Source organism: Eulemur rufifrons, chromosome 12 (genome assembly GCF_041146395.1).
Source record: "Eulemur rufifrons isolate Redbay chromosome 12, OSU_ERuf_1, whole genome shotgun sequence".
Classification (NCBI taxonomy): Eukaryota; Metazoa; Chordata; class Mammalia; order Primates; family Lemuridae; genus Eulemur; species Eulemur rufifrons.
Window position 1 is genome coordinate 23,063,628 of NC_090994.1, and position 26,403 is coordinate 23,090,030.

General features: G+C 34.9%; 1 protein-coding gene across 3 annotated transcripts in view; it reads left to right on the plus strand.

Annotated features, from left to right (window-relative positions):
- ADAM9 (ADAM metallopeptidase domain 9) overlaps positions 1-26,403 on the plus strand; it is a 95,971-nt gene that overhangs the window by 53,586 nt on the left and 15,982 nt on the right. For 2 of the 3 annotated variants that reach the window (XR_011235242.1, XM_069485280.1), the window contains exons 15-18: positions 2,506-2,611; positions 8,163-8,346; positions 19,990-20,070; positions 20,323-20,428. Coding sequence is in view for 1 of the 3 variants with exons in the window: in XM_069485280.1 (XP_069341381.1) it covers positions 2,506-2,611; positions 8,163-8,346; positions 19,990-20,070; positions 20,323-20,428 (477 nt within the window). In the remaining 2 variants the exon portion in view is untranslated. The remainder of the gene's footprint in view (positions 1-2,505; positions 2,612-8,162; positions 8,347-19,989; positions 20,071-20,322; positions 20,429-26,403) is intronic. The other variant, XR_011235243.1, reaches the window with a different exon arrangement.

The window sequence follows — 26,403 nt, forward strand, 5'->3', positions numbered from 1 at the left end:
GCTTTATCATTAGCAGAGAGGTTTGTATAATTATTTCATTATATGTTACAATGTAATAATAATAGAAATAATAATAATAGTGTACAATAAATGTAATGCACTTGAATCGTCTTGAAACCACCCCCTGCCCCCATTCCGTGGAAAAATTGTCTTCCATGAAAATGGTCCCTGGTGCCAAAAAGGTTGGGGACCACTGTTCTAGCACTGTTATGCTTTAGCTTTATATGTTTCAGTCTTAATTCTTCTGGGATTTACTGAGCAATTTAGTTTTCCTACTTGATTTGAAATAGTACTTTTATCAACATATTAAAGCAGCATGTATACTTGGGCCTATTTTTGGATTTTCTGTTCTATTCCAGTAGTCTACTAAAAGAACACAGAATTCTTATGGTTTCTTTTTTGGCAAAATTAATTTGATGGGAGGTCTTGACCTTTACAGTTATTCCATAGGCCAGAATATATGCTCTCAGAAGTTCAGTATAGGTGGAACATGTGCTGTTCCTGAGGGAATGAGAAAAGGAGAGGCCACAGAGTCAGAAGTCAGACTTTTTCAGGAACTTGTACTATATGCTTCAAGTTGCTAACCTTAACCTTTTTGGGGCCACGGATTTCAGGCTGAGATTTTTCTGCCCTAGATAATGGGAACCATGGATTTTAAGTGTGGGAAATGACACAACTGGATTTTCTTTTGGGATTTCTCTGGCAATGTTGTGGAGCATAGTTTTGAAGAGCAGGGAAAGGATCTAAGTAGCTGCTGTGTGGTAGTTCTGGTGAGAAACCGTGGAGAGTTCACACAGAGGCATGGCAGTACCCCTGGTCAGCTTCCTGGTGCTTGCACATTGGTGCTAGCAGTATCCCACAGTGCTGTCCTTGTGTTTCCTGTACTGGCTGCAGATGATCGCGGCTGCTCTGGGAAGAGGTTGCTTTTCAGCACAGTTAGGCAGATTACTCTGATTGATCTTCAGCAGTGATGATTTATGCCCAAACCATTCTAGAGTCCTGTTTTCCCATCTTCTTCTCTTTTTGTTTTGAATTAATAGGAACAGCAACAATAACATGTTCGCCCATATGTGAGTGCCATATGTTTGTTGAGGCTTATCTTTAATTAAGAAGAGAGAACCGAGAATTAGTGTAAGAGTTTTTCTGCTTTCCTTCAGAGAGCTACTGGTAAACTATATCCATTACCTGTCAGGCTGTGGGACACTTAATATTTAATGGGAGGGAGGGAAAGAGGGAGGAAAGATACTCAAATCCTTGCTTTTGCCTCTTCCATTTTTATTTTTTTAAATTTTTGTTACATCGTAATATCAATCATGTGTACAGTGCTGGATTTCTCTGAAGCTACAGTTGTTGATTTTGACCAGACCCCTATACCTCTAATTTCTTTTGTACCCTTATCTTACAGTGTGTCAGACAGGGATTAAGGAGAGAAGACTCTCAGAAATACATGGGACTTAATATCAGTCAGGTCATGGGATAGGATGGTAGAGATCTGTCAACTTCTGTTATATTTTGCAGGAATAGGGAGGTTATTCCAGACTAAAAAAGTAATTACAGATGGGCATTTTAATGAGCTAAATACTATTACTTAGAAAAGATATGACTTTCATCATGGTTTGGGAAAAGGCCTGGGACTAAGAGAGCTATAGTTATTTTTTTCTTTATATATTATCTGGAATTTTAATGGCTGTTTTTGTTCTTTATAAGGCTTGGCTGTGGCTGTTGCCATGTAACATTTATCCTGTGCAGGTTTTCTGTATTCATTTTTCATGTTACTTGATATTTTGCCTCTTTTTTGCTGTAACTTCCTTTCACTCCACATACATTTTCTTTAAAACTAAACAACATAGTAAGACAGGCACATGAACTTCCTTTATTAAAGAGGATGTACTATACTGGCATTTTGGCTTAAAACTATTTCTAAATAAAATATTTTTAAGAATGTATAATTGAGTGGAAAAATTGAATTTAAGTGAGGTATATATGAAAGCAAAAATAGATTGATGCTTTGTCATCTGTCATGGGTGTTTGTCAATTTATCTGTTTAGTAGGAACACCTAAAGCATCCATATATGGTAAATAAAAAAACAAAAGTAGTAGCTGGTAGTGTTTTCTCAACCCTTCCTGGCCTGGTCTAACCGGTAGTCCAGTAGATTCATATGTGAGAACAAAGAGAACGAACATGCTGCAAATGGTGTCATACTGTGCACGGTTTCAAATTTATTTACAGTGTCTTATTTAATGACATTTCTTTTAGGGCATGAATGTTTAAGTCTAGGCTAACTTTTTGGTACAATCTAAGCTTTATTTTTACATTTTGTTGTTACATATAAAATGTGGAACAAAAATGTTTTATGTGTAAGGCCTGAAACTTTTTCAGGGGTCAGTTGAGGCAGTAGTACCTCCAGGTGTATAAATTGTCATAGGGAATACTTTTACTGTTTCTGAAGTTAAATTGCCATAACCTTTTTTTTTTTTTTTTTTTTTAAATGTTTAATGTTACAGAAGCCAAGGCTGCCCCCAAAGACTGTTTCATTGAAGTGAATTCTAAAGGTGACAGATTTGGCAATTGTGGTCTCTCTGGCGGTGAATACAAGAAGTGTGCCACTGGGTAAGTGGAGGTGAGGTCATAAAGGAATATGAAAGTCATAAGCCCGGTTATCTCTAGTACCTTTTATGACTGCTGACTTTCTCCCCCTTAAACACTTAACTTTTCAAACTTACATTTACAACACAAGGCTTCACAGAGATTATGGTGTTAGGAAAAGAACTGGTAAAATAATTCATCCCTTTAGACATCAACTGTCTAAAACCTAGTGGTTTTTAGAATCTTACTGTGTTTATCCTTAATTTATAATAAGAACCTCAACTAAACACCCTTTTCATTCCCATTTCAATAAAAGATTATGTTACTAAGTCCCTAGATAAAGGTACTTGCAGAATTAACCCTGAACTTCATTATTTCCTTCTAGCTCTATATAATTTTAAAATGATGAATTAAAACATTTTTGTTTCTATAATATTTGCTAATTTTAAAAAATTAATGTTATAAAATTATAAAGGAGGAAAAAGTTATCCATAATCTCAATCCGTATATGTTCACTAAATTCAGTATATTTCCTCCCTTTTTGTTTCTGTGCACTACATATGCTCATGCTGACATTTTACATAATTGTAAATAGTCTTTAATACTGTGTATTGCGTCTACCCACTCTACCTCCTACACCACCAAGTTAGGCTGAGCAACTGCAGTGAAACAGTGCTTGCTAAGAAGAAATAGCAACAGTGACCTCCATGTCACTAAATCCATCAGATGTTTTTAGATCTTCATGCTTCTTGACCTTTCAGTAGCGTTCAACTGTGCTGACCATTTTCTCCTTCTTGAAGAAACCTCTTTTTTTTGGCTTTTGTGTAGAATGTCCTTTTTCTCCTCTGCCTCCCCCTTCTCTTTTTTTTTCCACATGTGATCTCATTTACTTCTGTGGCTTCATTTGCTGCTTCTATGAGGTGCTTCAGCCATGCTGGCCCACGTGTGGCTTTCTGCCACAAGGTTCTGCACACACCACCCCTTCTGCTAGGCATGCTGTCTTCTCCCCTCTTAGCCCAGTCAAATCTGTTTATCCTCCAGATCTCAGATGAAGTATGGCTTCTTTAAGGAAGACCTCCTCCACTTCGTTAACAGGGTCAGCTGTCCCTCTTGTGGGAGGGATAATGCTGTGTGCTGCTTTTTCATAGAAGTGAATATGCTGTGTTTTTATTATTGTTCAGTTCATAGTATTTTCTAATTTACATTGTGATTTTTTCTTTGACTCATGGGTGATTGAAAGTGTATGTTACTTAATTTCCAAATGGTTGGGAATATTCTGGTTACCTATTTGTTTTTTATTTCTAGTTAATTTGATTGAGAACATACTCTGTATGATTTCAGCTCTTGGAACTTACTGAGATGTGCATTATTGCCCAGTATGTGGTCTATTTGGGTGAATTTTCCATGTGCAATTGAAAAAAAAAGTGTATTCTGCAGTTGTTAGATGTGTTATTCTGTAAAAGGAAGTTGATTGTCTTATTTAAATCTACTATATCTTTGTGTGTATGTCTGTATGTGTATTTTATGTTCTTTCAGTTTCTGAGAGAAGTGTGTTAAAATCTGCAGTTATAATTGTAAATTTGTCTTCTTTATAGTTCTGTAAATTTTTGCTATTTATGTTTTGAATTTGTTATTAGGTACATGAATATTTAGGATTGTTATATCTTTCTGATGAATTCACCCTTTTACTATTACCAAATTTTCTTCATCTCAATGGAATATTCTTTTGTAATATTTGTCACAGTTTCACTTGTTTTTGTGGCTATTTGGTTATCACTCTTCCTCAGTAAACTGTAAGGTCAAGTGATACATTTTATCTTTTGAGTTTATCAGAATGCTTGGAAGAAACATAGTAAATGCCTATTAAATATTTGTTGCATTAATGAATGAAGGTACAGGCGACATGGGTGAAGAATGAATGGGCAGAGAATTAGTATCACTGATTGAATAAACTGAGCTAAAACCTGGAGATAAATGGATTAATGCAGACTTGGAGGAAGCTTGCTAGACATACTATATCCTTGACTTTAACCTTGTCTGGTTTCATATTTTTATGAATATCTTGTTGAAAATATAGAAACTACACCTATCAGACTTAAAAATTACTGGGTAGCTCATTGGAGAAACATTTTTTTAATAGTAATATAAGGATAATATAGTCATTAGGAGTATACATTTGAAGTTAAACTCCTTGAGTTTGAATCCTGGTTCAGCCACTTAACATCTCTGAGACTTTCATCAAGTTACTTCACTTGCATACCTCATTTTTCCCTTCTGCAAAATGGGGATAATAATGATACCTATTTCCAAGTGTTGTTTTGAAGACTGAATGAGTTGATGGATGTTAGTACTAAGAAGAGTACCTGGTTCATTGTAGCACTCATCATCATCATCATCATCATCATCACTATCTTTAGTGTCATCCTCATCATAGAAAATGTATAAAATCTAGAAAAGTCTAAAGAAAGTAATCATCTTGGTCCTACCATCCAGAGATACTTGCTTAAATTTTTGTTGTATTTCCTTCTCGTATATATATACATTCATAAACATAAGCCATTTGTTTTATGTTCTACATGTTCCCTTTCACTGAAAGGGTCATTTTTTCTTTCAGTACATAGTGTCATCTTTTTAAGCTTTTTTATAAATGAAAAATTACAAATATACAGAGGAGTAGAAAGAATAGTATGATGAATACCAATGTATCCTAGATTGAAACATTGTAATGTTTTATCATATCTACTTTGTGTTGACGTTGCTGAACCGTTTTTAAGTAAATTATAGGCATTATGATATTTTACTCCTAAATTCTTCAGTATTTACCTCCAAAAAATAAGGCTACTCACAATACCATATCACACCTAACAGAAATCAGTGATTTCCTGATACTGTCTATTATCTAGTCAATATTATTAATAATATTTCCCTAATTGTTCTCAAACTCATTTATAGCTGGCATTTTTCCACATCAGGACTCACTCAAGGATCACACATTGCATTTAGTTGTTACGTCACTTAAGTCACTTTTAATCTAAAATACCTCCTTTCACTTTAGTTTTTTCTTTTCAATGACATTGACATGTGGAAGTGGCTGGACCAGTGAGTCCATGTTCTGTATTTGTTTATTTATTTATTTATTTATTTATTTATTTTTTTTGAGACAGAGTCTCACTCTGTTGCCCAGGCTAGAGTGAGTGCCGTGGCGTCAGCCTAGCTCACAGCAACCTCAAACTCCTGGGCTCAAGCGATCCTACTGCCTCAGCCTCCCGAGTAGCTGGGACTACAGGCATGCACCACCATGCCCGGCTAATTTTTTCTATATATATTTTTAGCTGTCCATATAATTTCTTTCTATTTTTAGTAGAGATGGGGTCTCGCTCTTGCTCAGGCTGGTCTCGAACTCCTGAGCTCAAACGATCCGCCCACCTCGGCCTCCCAGAGTGCTAGGATTACAGGCGTGAGCCACCGCGCCCGGCCCATGTTCTGTATTTGTTTGATAGTTTCCTCTCAGTATTGCTTAACTTGTGTGCCTCTATCCACTGAATTTTCTTTAAATCAGAAGTTAAGTCTAAAATCTTCATTGAATTCAGGTTAAACATTTTTGGCAAGAATGCTCTATAAGTTTGCACTCTATCAAGGAGGCACTTAATGCTGGATTGTCTTATTCTTATTAGTGACACTAAGTGACAATGTCCAGAACTTGCTGTGTTATAAAGTTATGTTTTTTCCGTTGCAGCTATCAGTAAAATGTGGAGTGATTTTACCAGATGAATATCCAGGTCCCTACCAACATTTCATTTCATGAACGATCCTTGTCTGAAGCAATTATATTATTGAGGGTTGTAATAGAATTTTCTTTTATTAATACAACAAGCATCTCTTCTTAGCTTTGTTGGCTGTTTGCATTTCTTATTTTGTGAGCTGCCTGTTTGCAATGCATCTTTGCTAATTTTTCTGTTGAAGTGATTGTCTTTTTCTTAATGATTTATAATAGCTTTTTATATAGTAAGAGTATTTTCCTTTTACTCTTTAATATATCACCAAGACTACATATGAAATAATTGTGTATCATAGCCATGCGAATTTTGGTAGGCTCCAACAGATGTTAACTGAGGTCTGTTTTATGCTACACTTTGTTTTAGAAGTTTTTATATCTAATTTCACCAACTATGTAGTAGGCATTCTTTATTTCCTTTTTTCAGATGAAGAAACCGAAGCTCAGAAAGTTTAAGCACTTGACTCAGGTCAGGTAGCAAATAAAAGGTGATGTAAGAATCAATGTAAAGTTGGGACAAAATTATTAATTCTTGAATGCAGGATGGAGGGAAGATGAAGACTTAGCAGCACATGCAAAAATTAAACAGGGGTTTTAGTGATATATTAATATTTAAGGGCATCAGTAATATAATGTAGTTACCATAAAAGCTACTGTAATCTTGGGCTTAATAGAAGTATAGAATCTAGAATAAAAGAGAGCTCTGTTTTTTTCTTTGCTTGTCAGGCTTTCACTGAAATTTCATGCTCTATTCTGAGGACTATGCTTCAAGAGGCAGTGAGGCAAACTGGAACGTATTTAGCAGGAGCTTCCTTGTTGCATGAAAAGTGATTGCAGGATAGTGCCCTGGTGAAGTATTTAGGGAGCTACACAATGTCCTAAAATAGATGCTATGTGAAAGAAGGAAAAGATACTATCTGTGGGTCTTATGTGGAAGATCTGGGACAAATGCGGAAAAGTTATAAGGAGATAGATTTTTAACTCAGTAAGTAAGAGGATGTTATGATAGCTAGAATGGGAAGTTTCAGGAGGTGATGAGTTATAGGTATTGGGAAAAAATATCCTGTGATGACTTGGCAGTGAGATCATAGAGGGGATTCAAGTATAGGGTAGGTGCTTGGGTCAGATGACAGTCAATTAAATAGAAAATTTCAATATAGCATCACAAGAGTTGATGTTAGGGGTCTTTAGTGTGTTATGAAGGGATGTAGGAAGGGCATTTAACTAACACATCCTTGACAATAAGAATTGTAGTCAAGGAAGCCTTCATAGAGTTTTGATACTGAATTAATGAGTTAATGAATTGATTCTTTAAATAACTAAAAGTTAGCCAGGCAAAGAAGGGAGGAGTCCTTTCTTACTTACTTTGCATTACAGAATCTAATTTCTTCCTTACCACCTTACCATAACTCTGTAAGAAGACACAATTGAATTTTGGTATTGCTATATTATTTTCTGTATGACAGCATTTATAAAATTATATCATATTTATAAACAACTTTATTGCTTAGATCCTTTTGAGCCCTCGGTAAACAGTGAAGAAGGATTAGGTGTGGAGAAAAGGAGCATCAGCACCACCTGGTACCCTGATAATTTGCATCTTGGCATCCACTTATCACGTCTTTTCCCTTTCTCTGCAGTATTTAAAGAGAGCTGCTTTGACATCTGTTGCTTTCATACATTTTCTCTGTTGAGATTCCCTTCAGCTAAATAGCAGTAAACTCTTTCTATATGCAACTATATCATTTTTCTTTTTTATAAACACTGAATGCATTTTATGTTTGCATTATTTCTCTATAGGAATGCTTTGTGTGGAAAGCTTCAGTGTGAGAATGTACAAGAGATGCCTGTGTTTGGAATTGTGCCCGCTATTATTCAAACACCTAGTCGAGGCACCAAATGTTGGGGTGTGGATTTCCAGCTAGGAACAGATGTTCCAGATCCTGGGATGGTGAATGAAGGCACAAAATGTGATTCTGGAAAGGTAATCAAAATGTTTTCTACTTACAAAGTAAAATGAAAAAAATTTAAAAAATTATTATACAAAGTAAGTGGTTGCTTCTTTCTGATTATAAAAGAAATCCACATTTATTGTAGAAATTAAAAAAAATACAAAGCTACCAAGAAGAAAATGAAGAACAACTATAATTTTACCAGATTTCTTCACTGGGATCAGATAACTAATGTTTTCCACTTTGTAATATACTGTGCATATTTACCTCCCCTATTGATGTGCTAAAACTTGTTAGCCAGTTTTCTGTTACTGGGGCACTTTGGTGATGTCCAGGATTTTGGGGGTGTGTGTGCGTGCCTCTGTACTAGTAATGTCACACTGCTTGTCTTGCCCATGCTCCTGGCCACCCTGGCCTCAGCTGTTTGGATCAGATACGAGCCCAGAATTAGCCAACCAGTGACATATTACCAGTGATTCCATATGAGAAGATGTTCTGGGCCAAATTCCTTTTTGGGGAAAACATATACTTAAGAAAGGTAATTAAGAGTAAGGTAGAAACTAAGAATTTTTTGAGAGATGCCATGAAGTAGGAGCTAGGCTAAAAGGGCTGTGGCAAGCTTAAGCCATATACAAGAGATACCAGGGAGCAGAATTGTTGGGTAAGTTGAAGAAACCAACTCAGGGGAGTATAGAAGAGGAGAGACAGAGAGAGAGAGACAGACAGACATAGCGGTAATGAGAGAACATGATTGACTGATTATTATGTAGCCCATGAAAAAGACAGATGGGTGGGCCCTCAAGTTACGTCCATTTCTATCAAGTTTTCAGTTCCAATTCTGTTCTTCACTTCTTTTTACAAAAAGACCCACATATTTCTGAGCCTGTCCTTGTAACTAAATAAACTTGACCATTGTAGCTATTATAAACAATGCTGAGTCAAATGGCTTTATAAATAGAAATTTCAGAATATCTCTGTTTTCTGAGGTTAAACTACTACAATGCACTACAATGGTGTGCTTACTTTTAAAGTTTTAGATATAGTTTTGCCAAATTTCTTCTTGGAAAAGTTTTATTAGTTTACCTTCCAACCAGTTGTATGTGTTTTAAGTACTCCATACCATAGTCAGGATTAGCAGTTATTATTTTAAAGCTTTCGGTGATTTCCTTTTTATTTTACACTTACTAGTGAAATTGAATTTTTTTTGTTTATATAAATTCATTCCTTCTTTTGTGATTTCCCTGTTGTTCTTTGTTCATTTAAAAATTAGATTGCCTTTCTTATTCATTTTAAAGAACTTTAATTAACTTATGTCATATATAATATATAGAGAGATAATATTTTTGCCCAATTTATTACTTGCCTCTTTTTTTTGGTTTTAGTATTTTTGTCAGGTCTACATTTTTATGTACTCAAATCTGTTATTTCCTTCCTTTATGATTTCCAACTTCACTTACATACTTTGAAAGACCTTTCTCAGCATAGTATCAGATCGTTATTCTCTAATATTTTCTAATAGATTTTTTTTATTTTTATTTTTTTTTATTTCAGAATACTATGGGGGTACAAACATTTTGGTTACATATAGTGCCTTTGCCTCACCTAAGCCAGGGCTACAAGCTTGCCCTTCCCCCATATAGTGTACACTGCATCCATTAGTTGTGAGTTTACCCACCCTCACCACTCCCCACGACCTAACTGGCACCCAATGAATATTACTTCCATGTGAACACATTAGTGTTGATCAGTTAGTACCAATTTGTTGGTGAGTACATGTGGTGCCTGTTTTTCCATTCTTGGGATACTTCACTTCGAAGATGGGCTCAAGCTCTATCCAGGATAATATAAGAGGTGCTGCTTCACCATTGGTTTTTGTAGTTTAGTAGTACTCCATGGTGTACATATACCACATTTTATTAATCCACTCATGTATTGATGGGCACTTGGGTTGTTTTCACTTCTTTGCAATTGTGAATTGTGCTGCCATAAACATTGGAGTGCAGATGTCTTTTTTATAGAATGTCTTTTTTTCCTTTGGGTAGATGCCTAGTAGCTGGATCAAATGGTATTTCTATATTTAGCTCTTTGAGATATCTCCAAATTACTTTCCACAGAGGTTGTACTAATTTGTGATCCCACCAGCAGTGTAAGAGTGTTCCTATCTCTCCATATCCATGCCAGCATTTGTTGTTTTGGGACTTTTTGATAAAGGCCATTCTCATTGGAGTTAGGTGATATCTCATTGTGGTTTTGATTTGTGTTTCCCTAATGATTAGAGATGTTGAGCACTTTTCTATGTTTGTTGGCCATTCTGTTTTCTTTTGAAAAGTTTCTGTTCATGTCCTTTGCCCATTTATTGATGGGGTGGTTTGATTTTTTCTTGTTGATTTTTTTTTTGAGTTCTAGATGGATTCTTGTTATCAGCCCTTTATTGGATGTGTAGACAGCAAATATTTTCTCCCATTCTGTAGGTTGTCTGTTTGCTCTAATGATAGTTTCCTTGGCTGTGCAGAAGCTTTTTAATTTGATCAGGTCCCATTTATTTTTTTTTGTTGCTACTGTGATTGCTTTGGGGGTCTTCTTCATAAATTCTTTGCCAAGGCCAATGTCTGAAAGAGTCTTCCCTACATTTTCTTCTAGGATTCTTAAAGTTTCATGCCTTAGGTTTAATTGAGTTGATTTTTGTGAGAGGTGAGAGGTGGGGATCCAGTTTCAAACTTCTGCATGTGGTTATCCAGTTTTCCCAGCACCATTTATTGAATAATTTTTGGTTACTATAGCCTTGTAGTAAAACTTGAAGTCTGATAGACCAATGCCTCCCAATTTGTTTCTTATTTTAATACTTATCTCTTTAATCTAGTAGAATGTTTTGGTGTTTGTAAATAAAATATGGGGTTGGCATACATTCTCTTTTTTCTTTTATTATTTATTAATTCAGAAATTATAACTTATATGCAGAGTTCTAATGTTGTTTTTTGGAATAGTTTATCATTTGCCTTAACAAACTCAATTATAATCTTTAATTTGAAATCCAATTTGAATTATTTATTAAATTTTATGTATACTTGGCCTTGATTTCTGGTTTTCTCTTCATGTCCATTGATCTGTCTCACTACTCATGTGTCAATACTACCTTATTTTATTTTAGGTTGGATGGTTTTATAATATATTTTTTATATCTGGTGGTACAAATGCCCCTTCATCTTTTTTTCATAGTTTCTTTGGCTTTTTTTCTTCATTTATCATTTCAGACTAACTTACGATTTTTTTGTCAAGGTGCAAAAAAAAAAAAAAAAAAGGTACTTTGGAATTTTAGTTAGGATGACATTAAATTTATACATTTTTTATGGAGAAAAGTGACATTATTACATTTATTGAGTTTTTCATAAGAGGCTATGGTATATCTCTCCATTTCGGCTCGTTTTAAAAATTTTTTATTTTTTGACATAATCATACATATTTATGGGGTACATAGTGATATTTTGATATGCATAATATATAGCGATCAGATTAGGGTACTTAGCATATCCATTTTCTCAAACATATATCATTTATTTGTATTGGGAACATTCAATATTCTCCTTCTAGCTATTTGCAAATATAAAATATATTATTGTCAACTATAGTCATCCCACAGTGGTATAGAATACTAGAACTTATTCCTCCTATCTAGCTGTAATTTTGTATCCTTTCACAAATCTCTCTAGGGGTCTTCTTTTAAAGATTTAGTCATATAGGTCCTTTCTATTTTTTGATTAGTTTATTCCTAGGTATTTCTGATATTAATAGGCCGCCTTCTCTTATTTTTCTAATTTGTTATGTTATATTTTCTAATTGGTTTTTATTGGCAAGAAAAGCTATTTTGTTTATATTTTTGACTGGTTATTGATATTCAGAAAAAAGTTCATTTGTGTATTTTTACTTACTGTTACATATTTTTGTTGTTGGTTGTATTGAATTTTCTATGTAAACAGTCATCATCTGTAAAGGACAAAATGTTGATTTCCTTTCTGGTATTTATAATTTGGATTTATTTTTCTTGTGTAATTGCAGTGATAGACCTTTCAGAATAATTTTAAATAATAAAGATGATAGTGTACACCTGTGTCTTGCCCCTAACTTGACTGGGAATGCACATAACCTTCCAAGGTTGTGTAGTCATCCCTTGGTATAGATGGAGGATTGGTTCTAGGACACCCTGCTAATACCAAAATCCATGGATGCTCAAGTTCTTTACATAAAATGGTATAGTATTTGCATATAACCTATGCACATCCTCCTGTATACTTTAAATTATCTCTAGATGACATATAATACCTAAAACAATGTATATGCTATATAAATAGTTGTTATATTGTGTTTTTTTTATTTGTATTATTTTTATTTGTTGTATTGTTATTTTTCATTTATTTATGTTTTGAATATTTTTGATCTGTGGCTGGTTGATTTCATAGATGCAGAAGACATGGATATGGAAGACTGGCTATATATGATTTTGGCTATTGGCTTGAAGTAGGTAGTATTTATTATTTATTTTTTATTTTTTTATTTTTTTTGAGACAGAGTCTCGCATTGTTGCCCAGGCTAGAGTGAGTGCCGTGGCGTCAGCCTAGCTCACAGCAACCTCAAACTCCTGGGCTTAAGCGATCCTAGCGCCTCAGCCTCCTGAGTAGCTGGGACTACAGGCATGCGCCACCATGCCCGGCTATTTTTTCTATGTATAGTTTAGTTGGCCAGATAATTTCTTTCTGTTTGTCGTAGAGACGGGGGTCTCGCTCTTGCTCAGGCTGGTCTCGAACTCCTGACCTTGAGCGATCCACCCGCCTCGACCTCCCAGAGTGCTAGGATTACAGGCGTGAGCCACCGCGCCCGGCCAGTATTTATTATTTAAATGGAGTATATTTTTAGTCCTAATAATGAAAAAAACAAGAATGAGTGTAACGTTTTATAAGTAGTTTTTGACAGCTATTGAAATAATTATTATTTTCCTTTGACCTATTGATGTGCTGGGTTATATTAAATAATTCCCTAACAATAAACTCTCTTTAAGTTCCTGGAGTGAACACTATTTTGTAACGCTGTATTTTTCTTTTGATACGTTTCTGGACTCTATCTCCTGGTGTGAATATACTTTCGTACTTCTAAAGTTATATTCTTATTGTGTTTTTAAATGTATAAAATTTTACTCATGATTGTAGTCAGCATTCTTAAGTCTCAAAAGCTCAGCTAAGACTGGATTAAAGCATAAAGAAAATTTATTAATTTAAATTGCAGGATGAATAAAAGCTTTGGAATTCAGAATCTCAGATAACGTTCCTGTAAGTCTTTTCCCATCTCTTTTATCTCTGCTCCTCTCTTATTGGCTTTATTTCCTTCTACTACACACAGACCATTACCCTTATAGCAGAGAAGAACAAATTTCTCATTTTCCTAGCAGCTCCCGAGGTAGGTTTGTTATTCGTCCAGCAAGAAATCAAGACATCCTGGAAAAGGACTGTACTACACAGCTTGAAGGGCCAGTTGTTTGATGCATGGAGTAAAGTAGTTTGACTGCTCGGACTTGAGCTGCAAACTCTGCCACATGCCTAATCCTCTCCTTAACCCGTGACTGTGAGAGGAAGTGAGGACTTAGATAAGTATGCTAGAAAAAAATTAGATGGGAAAGCGTACTAGGTAGACAAAAACAAAAAAACCAATAAAATAAAATAAATCATAAATAAAATAGTTAGACATCACTACAGTGAAATCTCATTCTAGTCTCTCTTTTGTGTTGTGAGGTTTCACATAACAGAGGTTAGGCATTAGTGGGAGTGTCTTAATCTACTCAGGTTGCCCTAACAGAATACCATAGACTAGGTGGTTTAAAAACAGAAATTTATTTCTCACAGTTCTGGAGGCTGGGAAGCCTAAGATCAAGATGCCGGCAAGGTAGATTTCCTTGCGAGGCCTCTTCTCTTGGCATGTAGGCAGATGCCGTCCATTGTGTGCTCACATATCCTTTTCTTTGTGCATGTGTGAAGAGAAAGAGAGTGTGAGTGCTTTCTGGGGTCTCTTCTTATAAGGACATTAATCCCATAGGACCAGGGCCCACGCTTCATGACCTTATCTAACCCTATTCACCTCCCAAAGGCCCCCATCTCCAAATATTATATTGGAGGTTATGAATTTCAGAAGAACATATGAATTTCAGGACACACTCGGTCCATAACAGGGTGCCTCTAGAATGGACTTTGTAGAAAAGGATAGTGTTCACTCATGCCTCATGCCAATGTAGCTTTTCTTTTGAGTTGTACATCTGATAAGTGTGCTAAAGTCTGTTTTCTTTTAATGTTTTATACATTTCAGTTTTTTGGGGGATTTGTTTGTTTTTGTTCTGGGCGTAAGTGAGAAATATTGGATGTATTAGGATTCTCCAGAGAAATGGACCTACTGAAGTGTGTGTGTGTGTGTGTGTGTGTGTGTGTTTATTTATTATAAGTAGTTGGCGTATGCAATTCTGGGAGCTGACAAATCTCAAGATCTGCAGTTGGCAAGGTGGAAAACCAGGAGTGCCAGTTGTGTAGTTCCGGATTAAGTTGCAAGGCCTGAGAAACAGGGGAGCTGATGGTGTGGTTCTAGTCCAAAGGCCTGCAGGCTTGAGACCTAGCAAGAGCCAGTGCTTGAGTTCAAGTCTGAAGTCAAGAAAAAACCAATGTCCTGGCTTTAAGACAGGCAGGCAGGAGGAATTCCCTTTTATAGGGAAGCTTAGCCTTTTAGTTCTATTCAGGCAGTGAACTGATTGGATGAGGCCCACTTACATTAGAGAGTGCAACCTGCTTTACTCAGTGGATTGATTTAAATGTTAAATTCACCCCAAAAACCCCTCACAGAAACATCGAGAGTGATGTTTGGCTGAATATCTGGGCACCCCATGGCCTAGCAAAGTTGACACATAAAATTAAACGGTTGTTACAAATTAACAAAGTTTGGAGTAAAAAAAAAAATCTGCAAAAAAATGGGACATAAATATTTATCTTCTTGCTCTGCCAAAACGTCTCAAAAGGTAAAGGAATAAATAGGAAAAAACCCCTAAGTATGAAATACAGGAGATCATTAGTAGACAGAAATTTCAACAACATTTTGTAAAACTGAAAGAGGATGGGGAATATTTCAACAGAGTAGTAGAACCTGTAACTTCAAGTGCAGAGAGAATGTGAACAAGATGACTGCCTCTTAGCTAAGGAACTAGTCAGCTGTGATATGGAAGTCCTGGATGTAGCGTTTGTACCCCCATGATGTTCTGGAAAAAAGAAAACTAAAAAAGGACTGCATCAGATTGTTAGGTAGAAATTAACTGCCTTTGTGTCTGGTATCTCATTAAAGCTCAAAAAAAAAAAAAAGATGTTGGAAGTGTTCTTTCAACTTGATGGAGAATAGCACAGCACTGACATTCAGAGACTTCAACTGACATTTGTAGACTGAGCAAATCTGCAGTGGGACGAATTCATCATGGTGGTGATGCGGTTTACCGGAATGCTTGGTTACTTAAAAATCTGTATATTAACAGAGTTATGAGATTTTTCTCTGAAAATATTGCTATATCAGAAAGAAGTACTAATTGCCTGGTTTGAAAATAGTAACCAGTAAAATATGCTTTTTTCTCTTCCAAAAATGTTAACATAAGAGAAGGAAAAATTTTTGTGAAGATTTACTATGAAAATGACTCTTTGCTTTGGAAATTGGATATGCTTTGCTGGCTTTAGAGGCCACCAGGTGTGTTCGTTTTGGGCTTGGAATGAACCATCCATGTTTACTAAGTTGACTGTTTATGTTCATTTTTTTTGGTAATTGTTCTGAGTGCATTTGAAAAGTGCATTCTTTTAACATGCACTGTTGAAAATTACGTATTCAAATCTTTCACGTTCTTATTTATAGTTTTTCTTAATGTGTTAAAGATTTAGAGAAGGGAATGTTGAAAGTCTCTGGTAGCTTTCTGTTCTCATTTTCCCTTATAGTTACATAAATTTTGTCACTAAGAATATTGGAGCCATGTTTGTAGCAGTTTCTTGACTATTACATTTTTATTGTGGATTATATCTTATTAGTTTAAAGTTCTACTTTGCTTTATTTTAATGTTTTTCTCTTAAATTTTATTTTAATTGATGTTGTTACCACACTTTCTTTATGTTTAAGTTTGCCTAATGGATTCTTTGTCCAACTCTTTCCAATGTCATTTTGTTTTAAGTATTTGCCTTGTGAATAGCATATGGTTAGATTTTATTTTGTACCCCAATCTAAGTTTTTCTTCCTTAGGAAAACACTGTTTTTTTAAATATGGGACTATCACATTTTCATTATTAAAAAATTAAAAATAATTATATAAAAAAGTAATATTGATATTACACTCATTTCTTCTCTTCTCAATCTCATTTCCTAGGCATAATTACTATTAAACTGCCAATTTACCTTTCAGTAGGGTGGGAACAATTCACATTAGACTAATTATATATGACTGTGTCTTATTTCCCCCTGTTCTAGACAATAGAAGTCTTTTTCATTCTTGGCATCCTAGAATGACAAAAAGCCTCATTGTCGTTTTAGTACAGTTGCATTTCCCTGCTTTGGCATCTTTTCATGTCTTTATTAGGTCCATGTTTTTTTTTTTTTTTGAGAAGTTCATATTCATATCTTTCTGTTTTTATTTGAGATTGTAACTTTACTATTTTTAAGAGCTTTTTATATGTAAAGAATGTTAACTATCAGTCAGGTCTGTCGTAAATATGATCTACGATTTATCATTTGTCTTTTGTCATAAATGTATTTTATTTTTTTTTTTTTTTTTTTTTTTTGTTGAGACAGAGTCTCACTTTGTTGCCCAGGCTAGAGTGAGTGCCGTGGCGTCAGCTTAGCTCACAGCAACCTCAAACTCCTGGGCTTAAGCGATCCTACTGCCTCAGCCTCCCGAGTAGCTGGGACTACAGGCATGCGCCACTATGCCCGGCTAATTTTTTCTATATAGATTTTTAGGTGTCCATATAATGTCTTTCTATTTTTAGTAGAGACGGGGTCTCGCTCAGGCTGGTCTCGAACTCCTGACCTTGAGCAATCCACCCGCCTCGGCCTCCCAGAGTGCTAGGATTACAGGCGTGAGCCACCGCGCCCGGCCATAAATGTATTTTAAAACATAGAATCTAATCTTATCTATTTTGTCTTGGTTTCATTTCATGTTTAGAAAAGATTTTTGTATCCCAATATGATGTAAATATTTTCCTGTGTTCTCTTTTTGTACTTTTATAATTTTGTTGAGCTTTGGCTTTTATTGTACAGTTTAATTTATTAACATTTCATCCCATTTCTAGAATCTTATTTAATGCTCTTTTATTTTCTTGATATTTTCTACTTTAGCTTCCTCTCTTGCATGTTGCACAGATTGTATATTTGTGTGGGGTGTGTGTGTGCCCACGTGCTTTGTAAGTCATATAGCTTTTTCTTTCTGTTCTACTTGTTTTCTTAACAGCAAGAAAAATGCATTAATATGTTTTTCCTAACGGTGTCATAGAAAGTGATTATTCCCACGTAAGATATAACACTATTACTTCCAAACTTCCATGTCCCGTTTTTTTGGTAGGAAAAATATTGGCTGTAAATTCCAGGTTATTATTAACATATATAAATATATTTTAAGGCCTTTTGCCTTTCTATTAATATATTTTATTCTAACTGCGTAGTTTTTTAGTAGTGTCAACCATATTTATGTACAAGAAAGGATAGCAAATGCTTGGTATGTGTACCTGTACTGGTACACCTTGAACCACACTGACACACTGATAATACTGTGTACCACACATTTGACATAGCCATAACTTTGTTTCTTTTGGTTTAGTCTATAAGTCCATCTGAATTTTTACAAAGCAGGTAGAATCCTTTCCTTTCTGGCCTCTAGCAGAGGCTGGACTGTGTACAGTTTGAGCAGGCTGACAATCTGGTGCTACTTCAGATCTGTATTCTTTATACACACATGTTTATCCGACATTTATTTAGGGGTCAAGCTAGACATTGGGTGGGGGGAAAAGTAGAAAAGGAGAATGCTTTGCCCTCATTTTTATTGTCCCAGGTGGTTCAGCTCTCACTCCCAACTTGCATCCTGAAATCAGTAAACCACAAGCCCTGTAGTTAATTTCATTGCCTCCTTGATGTGTGGTGGTGGTTGGTGGTGGTGATGGAGTGGGGAAGTGTTTGAGAGGATGGTCTTAACACACCTACTGCGAACAGTTTAATAGTGTATTCCTTCCAGTTTGGTTCTATCCATCCCACAAGGTAAACACTGCCAATCAGAACACACTTTTGTGGAAGACTTGGAATTTTTCTGCTCCTTAAAGTAAATCTGCCAGATATTTACACATTTCATCTTATTTCTGTGATCTTATTTAATGTGTCAGGTATATACTGAAATCAGTTATTGAAAGGAAAATCTTTTAACTGAACAGGGAAACTCTTGGTAAAGAGCTCCTCTAAGGACTTTATGGATATATGAAAAAGTATTTTGGAGTGTTTATTCAGGAGTGCTGGGTGCCTAGAGCACAGATCAGAAGTGGAGTTAGCTGTGGAATCTTCTGTACTTTTTGAATTTTTAATCATATGAATATATTTTCTATTTAAAAATTAATTGAAAATTATTGGAGGAAACAGTATTTGGGGTTCTTCTGACTTTCTTACAGTTCTGTTCACACCTATAGTTTTTTTAGAATAGTAAAGCTATCTTATTGATATTATATGTTTGCTTTCTAATTGCTCTTTATTTCGTTAGAGTATTTAAACATCCTGATCTTCTGTAGTTTTTTACCTAATGAAAATTTAAAATAGCACTCAACAACATTAAAAATAATGTTATTCTTTTTTCCCCCTAATTTATCACAAAAGAGCAGTTTTCACAGAGATGTCAATTTTCCAGAAAACTGAAAAATTTCTGAAGTGTTTCCAGCTGATTCCTTTAGGTCTTTAGTATAGTATTTTTCTGAGATAATACTTTTTAACCTGTCTTCCAATATATAAGACTTACTTCTGTTTCATATCTCATCGTATGAACTAGAATTTCTAGAACTATGTAAGATAATGATTTATTTTCAATATTGCTTTTGATGGAAGTGTTTCTGTTGTTTCATCATTAATCATGGTACTGGAAGATAGGTTTTATCTTGTCAGCAAAGTATCTTTTTGTTACTTTTGAAAGAATTTTAAAAATTAAAATGAGTTTCAAATTTTTTCAGTTGCCCTTTTGATATTTGTTGTAATAACCATTTGTGAGAGCTATAATAATAACAGATTTTCTATTGCTGAATCTTCCTTATAGTCCTTGGATCAACTCTGTCCGGTTACTTTTGAGTTGAAAAAATCCATTTGTGAATATTTTACTTAGGATCTTCACATCTATATTCATATGGTAGGATAGATGGTAGTTTTATTTTTGGTTTTGGACTTTATGTCATCTTTGTCTTCTTTGATTATTAATTCTGTGTCAATTAATTTCATTTAGTTTTTTTTACATTTTCAAAAATATAACATGGGAATTAACCACTCCTTGAAAGTTTGAAAGAATTCTCCAATGAATTAATCTGCTTGGAGATCTTTTTTTCTGGGTACTTCTTTATTAATGTGCTCAATTTTTGTTTACTTCACTTAGTTCATTTTTTTTTCAGATCTGTAGAAACTTCCAATGTGTAGATGCTTCTGTTCTGAATTATGACTGTGATGTTCAGAAAAAGTGTCATGGACATGGGGTAGGTAATATTCTCTTTTGGTTTGTTCATGAAGGTAGTGCTGAATAAAGACAATTCCCAGGGAGGATTAGATGAGAATTCCTAAGATTTTTAGATGTTGGGGAATTTTGATTCCTGGTAAATTTTTCATTCTTAAAAAGAGTTTCTATAAGTTTGTATGAATTTAGACCTATCTCTTGGTTTCCATTCTTGAGTTGATGATACAGAGCAACATTCACAATTAACAAAAGTGGTATTTTGATTGTTTTGAAGGTATGTAATAGCAATAAGAATTGTCACTGTGAACATGGCTGGGCTCCCCCATATTGTGAGACTAAAGGATACGGAGGAAGTGTGGACAGTGGACCTACATACAATGGCAAGTAATATAGAAGAAAATTAATGTGATCTCCCAGTGGCCCAAGTCATAAATTGAGCATCCTTGTACCTCTCCCTCACTTCCCACATCAGTTATACATTTAATTATGTTGATTCAGCCACCTAAATTCCTTGTGAATGTTTCCACTTTTTTCATTCCATTTATAACTTTCAATTTCTTGCCTAAAGTTACGTAATAGCCTCTTACCTAGGCTTCCTATTTCCCATCTTGCTTCCTGTAATCCATGTTTCACTGTACATTATAGAGTTTTAGTGTTTTCCTTCAAGTTTTATGTCAGTATCCTGCTTTAAATTCAGTGCATCTGCATTGCTCTTAAAATGAAGTCCACAAATCCTTAACATGGCTTAAATGCCTCGCATGATTTGCCTCTAGTTTACCTTTCCAGCCTCATTTCGTTATGTTTAAAACATATTGTAACTTATTTGATTTCCTCTAATAGGTTACTCTCTTTTGCCTCTGGACTTTCATGTCATATTATTTTCACATTGTTGGAACTGGGGTAATTCCTACTTAGGCCTCAGTTTACATCTTGTTTTCTAAAGAAAGTTTTCCCTGGCTGCCTAAATCTGAATTAATTTGCCCCTTCTGTTTGCTTTCCTAGTACTGGTAGCACTATCACATACTATAGTAATTACTTATTTTTTTTTTTTTTTTATTGCCCGGTAGACCATGTACTCTTTGTTTACCAGTATCTTCCTATTGAGAACACGGGCTTTCTTTCTCTTGGGTAAATACTAGGTGGAATGACTGGCTTATTTAATAGGTATGTGTTTAGCTTTTTAAGAAAGTGTCAAACTGTTTCCCAAAGTGGTTATACCATTGTACATTCTCCCTAGCTGTGTATGAGGGTTCTAATTCCACCACATCCTCTCTAACACTTGGTATGGCCAGTCTTTTTAATTTTAGCCATTCTGGTAGGTATTTAGTAGTATTTCATTGTGGTTGTAATTTTCATTTCTCTCATTACTAATGATGTTGAGCATTTTTTAATGTGCTGCTTTTTTATCCACATGTCTTCTTTGGTGATGTGTCCCTTTAAATCTTTTTCCGGTTTTTAATTGTGTTGTCTTACTGAGTTTTGAAAGTTCTTTATATATTATTGATACAAGTCCTTTATTAAATATGTGCTTTGCATATATTTTTTTCCCAGTGTGCTTACTTTGGGTTTCATTTGTTCTTTTTCTAGTTTCCTTAGACAGAAGATCATTCATTGATTTGAGACCTTTTTTCTTTTTTAATATAGGTATTGCAGTGCTACCAATTTTCCTCTAATTCATCCCACAATTTTGATATGTTGTACTTTCATGTTTATTCAGTTCAAAATACATTCTAATATGTTTTCATTTTTTTCTTTGTCTCAGGCTATTTAGAAATGTGTTACTCGTTTTGAACTATCTGGAAATTTTCTAGATATCTTCATGTTATTGATTTAAATACTGTTCCACTGCAGTCAAAAAACATATTTTGCATAATTTGAATCCGTTTATATTTTTTAAAACTTGTCCCGTGGCCTAGAATGCGGTTTATCTTAGTACAAGTTCTGTGTACACTTGAAAAGAATATATTCTACTATTGTTGGGTAGAGTGTTCTATAGATAGTCATGTTAGTTAATAGATATTTAGATCTTCCATATCTTTACTGATTTTATGTCTACCTATTATGTCAACTATTGAGAGAGGAATATTGAATTATCTGGCTATAACTCCTCTTTTGTCTATTTCTCATAATTCTATCAATTTTTTCTTTATACTTTGTGACACTCTGTTATTAGCTGCATAAACATTTAGAATTGTTCTATTTTCTTCATAAATCAACTCCTTTATCATTACAAAATAGCCCTCTTTATCCTTAGAAATATTCTCTGTCCTGCAATTAGATATTAATATAGCCACTCTTGATTACTTTTAATTAGTCAGCTTGAGAAATCTTTCTCATCCTTTTACTTTTGTTTATATTGTAGGCAGCATAGTTGGGTCATGCTTTTTTTAATCCAGTCTTCCAATCTCTACCTTTTAATTGAGTTGTTCTGACCATTTATATTTGATTTGATTATTGATTATTAATGTTTAAATTTACTGTCTTGATATTTTTCTATCACAGTCTTCCTAGTGATACTGCAAGTATCAGTATTTCAGTTTCTCTCTTTCTGGCTTCTTGTGCCATTGTTGTCATGTATTTTACTTCTACATAAGTTATAAACCCTACAAGTCATTGTTATTAATTTCACTTTGAATAGTTGATTACCTTTTAAAGAGATTTAATAATAGAGTATTTATATTTACCCACATAGTTGCCATTTCTTGTGTTCTTTATTTCTTCGTGTAAATTTAGATTTTCTTCTGGTATCATTTAATTTCTGCTTGAAGGATTTATTTTTTACATGGTATATAATGCAGATATGCCAGTGACAAATTTATTTTCGGCTTTTGTATGTCTGAAAGAGTCTCTAATTTGCCTTCCTTCTTGAATGACAGTTTAACCGGGTAAAGAATTCTGGGGTGAAATTCCCATTTTTTACTTCTAAGGATATTCCTACATTGTCTTCTGCCTTACGTTGCTTTTCCTGAAAAATCTGCTGCCATCCTTTTCATTGTATGTAATGTCTTCTGTATATAAAGTGTCTTTTCTCTGTCTGGTTGCTTGTAAGATTTTTCTCTGCTTTTTAGTAATTCATTATAGTGTGCCTTGGCGTGCTTGGGATTTGTTGAGCTTTTTAGAGCTGTGCTTTTATAGTTTCCTTCAAATTTGGAAAATTTTTGTCTATTACATCAAATATTTTTTTTGTTTTCTTTTTTTTCGTCTCTCCTTCAAGGACTCCAATTTTATGTATATTTGGCCGCTTGAAGTTCTTTTACATCTCACTGATTGGCTGTTGATTTTTTTATTATTCTTTATTCTCCATGTTTAATTTTGAATAATTACTATTTACATAATCTTTCTTTGCTAAGGTCTAATTTGCCATTAGTTTGATCCAGTGTATTTTTTATCATAGACATGATAGTTTTTATTTCTAGAAGTTCTGATTGTTTCATTTCTATATCTTTTACAACTCTACATAACATGTTCAATCTTTATTCTAGTGTTTTTTTTTAACAAATGCAATACAGTTGTAATAACTACCAATGTCCTTGTCTACTATTCTATCATATGTATCATTTCTCAGTCAGTTTCAATTGATTTTTTTCCCTCTTTTTGGGTCATATTTTTCTGCTTCTTTGTACGCCTTGTAAGTTTTTACTAGATGCTAGAAATTGTAAATTTTACCTTGTTGGTTATTATATTTTTGAATTTCTATTGATGAGCTTTGTTCTAGTATGCTTAGGTTACTTGGACATAGTTTGATCCTTGAGAGCCTTGCTTTTAAGCTTTTAAGGCATGACCTGAAAAGCATTTAGTCTAGGGCTGATTTTGCTCCATTATTGAAGCAAAAACCCTTCTGCTCAGTGCCACATGAATTATGAGGTTTTCTACTGAATTGTAGGAACAAACATTCTTCCCGGTCCTGTGTGAGGACGGTTCTCACTAATCTTTTCACATAGTTCTTTTTTCAGCTTCAAGTAATCTCTTTACATGCATACATTGATCAGTATTGAACTGAATATTTGAGGGGTACCCGCTACAAATCTTTCAGGTTCTCTCTCTCTCTGCGTAACTCTCTTCCTTCTGGTACTTTGCCTAGGAAACTCTAGCTGCCTTGGCCTTTTCAGAATACCAGCTTCATCTTTTTTTTTTTTTTTTTAATTTTTTTAATTTTTTGAGACAGAGTCTCGCTTTGTTGCCTGGGCTAGAGTGAGTGCTGTGGCCTAGCTCACAGCAACCTCAAACTCCTGGGCTTAAGCGATCCTCCTGCCTCAGCCTCCCGAGTAGCTGGGACTACAGGCATGTGCCACCATGCCCGGCTAATTTTTTCTATATATATTTTAGTTGGTTAGATAATTTCTTTCTATTTTTTTAGTAGAGACGGGGTCTCGCTCTTGCTCAGGCTGGTCTTGAACTCCTGACCTCGAGTGATCCACCCGCCTTAGCCTCCCAGAGTGCTAGGATTACAGGCGTGAGCCACGGAACCCGGCCGAGCTTCATCTCTTTAACTCAGGAAACCACTGGGTTCTTTTTGGAGTCCACCTCATGTGGTTTGTTAACTTTCTTTTGGCAGTAACATGGGGCAACTGTAAGGCTCACTTTATTTTTTTCCTGTCTCTCAGGGATTGTTCTTTGTTGCCTTATATTCAGTATCTTGAAAACGGCTGTTTCATATATTATGTGTGGTCTTCTGGTTATTTTAGCTGGCAGAATAAATCTAGTCCTTGTAACTCTATCTTGGCTAGAAGTGAATGAGAACTATGGATTTTAATGGATGTGTTTCATTTCATCTAGTGGATGTGTTGTAACTTCACTTAGCTATTTTCTAATTATTTGACATTTAAATTGGTTCTTTTTGATATGCACCATTAACATTTTAGTGTACATCTTCATGCATATGCATTTTTCCAGGTGAAGGATAAATTGCCAGCAATGAGATTAGTTTGAAGGGTATAATCCTTTTTATGGTTCTTGATAAAAATTCCTAATGAATGATGCCTTTGTGTATTGTCACTAACAGTGTGAAGGTATCAAATTTCAACATAATCTTGCCATTGTTGATGCCTTAATTTAAATTTTGTCTACTCATTAGTAAGTATAAAATGATATATCAAGCTTGCTTTAATTTTTTATCCAGTTGATCCTTGAATAACATGAAAGTTAGGGGCACTGACCCCTTGTGCAATCAAAAACCCACATATAACTTATGACTTTCCAAAATAACTACTAATATACTACTGTTGACCAGAAGCCTTACCCATAACATAAACAGTTAGTTAACACATATTTTGTATGTTGTATGTGTTGTATTCTATATTCTTACAATAAGTAAGCTAGAGAACAGAAAATGTTATTAAGATAATCTATTAAAAAGTCAAAAAATAACAGATGGTGTGGATGTGGATAAAAGGGAACATTTTATACACTGTTGGTGGGAATGTACATTAGTACAACCTCTGTGGAAAACAGTATGGAGGTTTCTCAAAGAACTAAGGGTAGGCCGGGCGCGGTGGCTCACACCTGTAATCCTAGCACTCTGGGAGGCCGGAGGCGGGCGGATCGCTCGAGGTCAGGAGTTCGAGACCAGCCTGAGCAAGAGCGAGACCCCATGTCTACTAAAAATAGAAAGAAATGATTTGGACAGCTAAAAATCTATATAGAAAAAATTAGCCGGGCATGGTGGCGCATGCCTGTAGTCCCAGCTGCTCGGGAGGCTGAGGCAGGAGGATTGCTTGAGCCCAGGAGTTTGAGGTTGCTGTTAGCTAGCCTGACACCACGGCACTGTAGCCCAGGCAACAGAGTGAGACTCTGTCTCAAAAAAAAAAAAAAAAAAAAAAAGAACTAAGTGTAGAACTACCATTCGATCCAGCAATCCCAGTACTGGGTATCTACTCAAAGGAAAAGAAATCATTATACCAATCAGATACATATACTTGTATATTTATCACAGCACCGTTCACAGTAGTAAAGATAGTCAACTTAAGTGTCCATCAACGGATGACTGAATAAATCAAATGTGATATATTTACGTAATGGAATACTACTTAGCTATAGAAAAGAATAAAATTATGTCTTTTGCAGCAACATGGGTGGAACTGGAGGCTATTATCTTATGTAAAACAACTCAGAAACAGAAAGTCAAATATTGCATGTTCTCACTTATATGGGAGCTAAATAATATGTACACAAGGACATAGAGTGAGGAATGTGTCTTGGAGACACAGAAGGGTGAGATTATGGTGGGAGGGTGGGTGATGAGAAATTACTTTATGGGTACAATGTACATTATTTGGGTGATGGATGCGCTAAAAGCCCAGACTTCACCACTATGCAATATATCCATGTGCCAAAATTGTACTTGTATCCCTTAAAT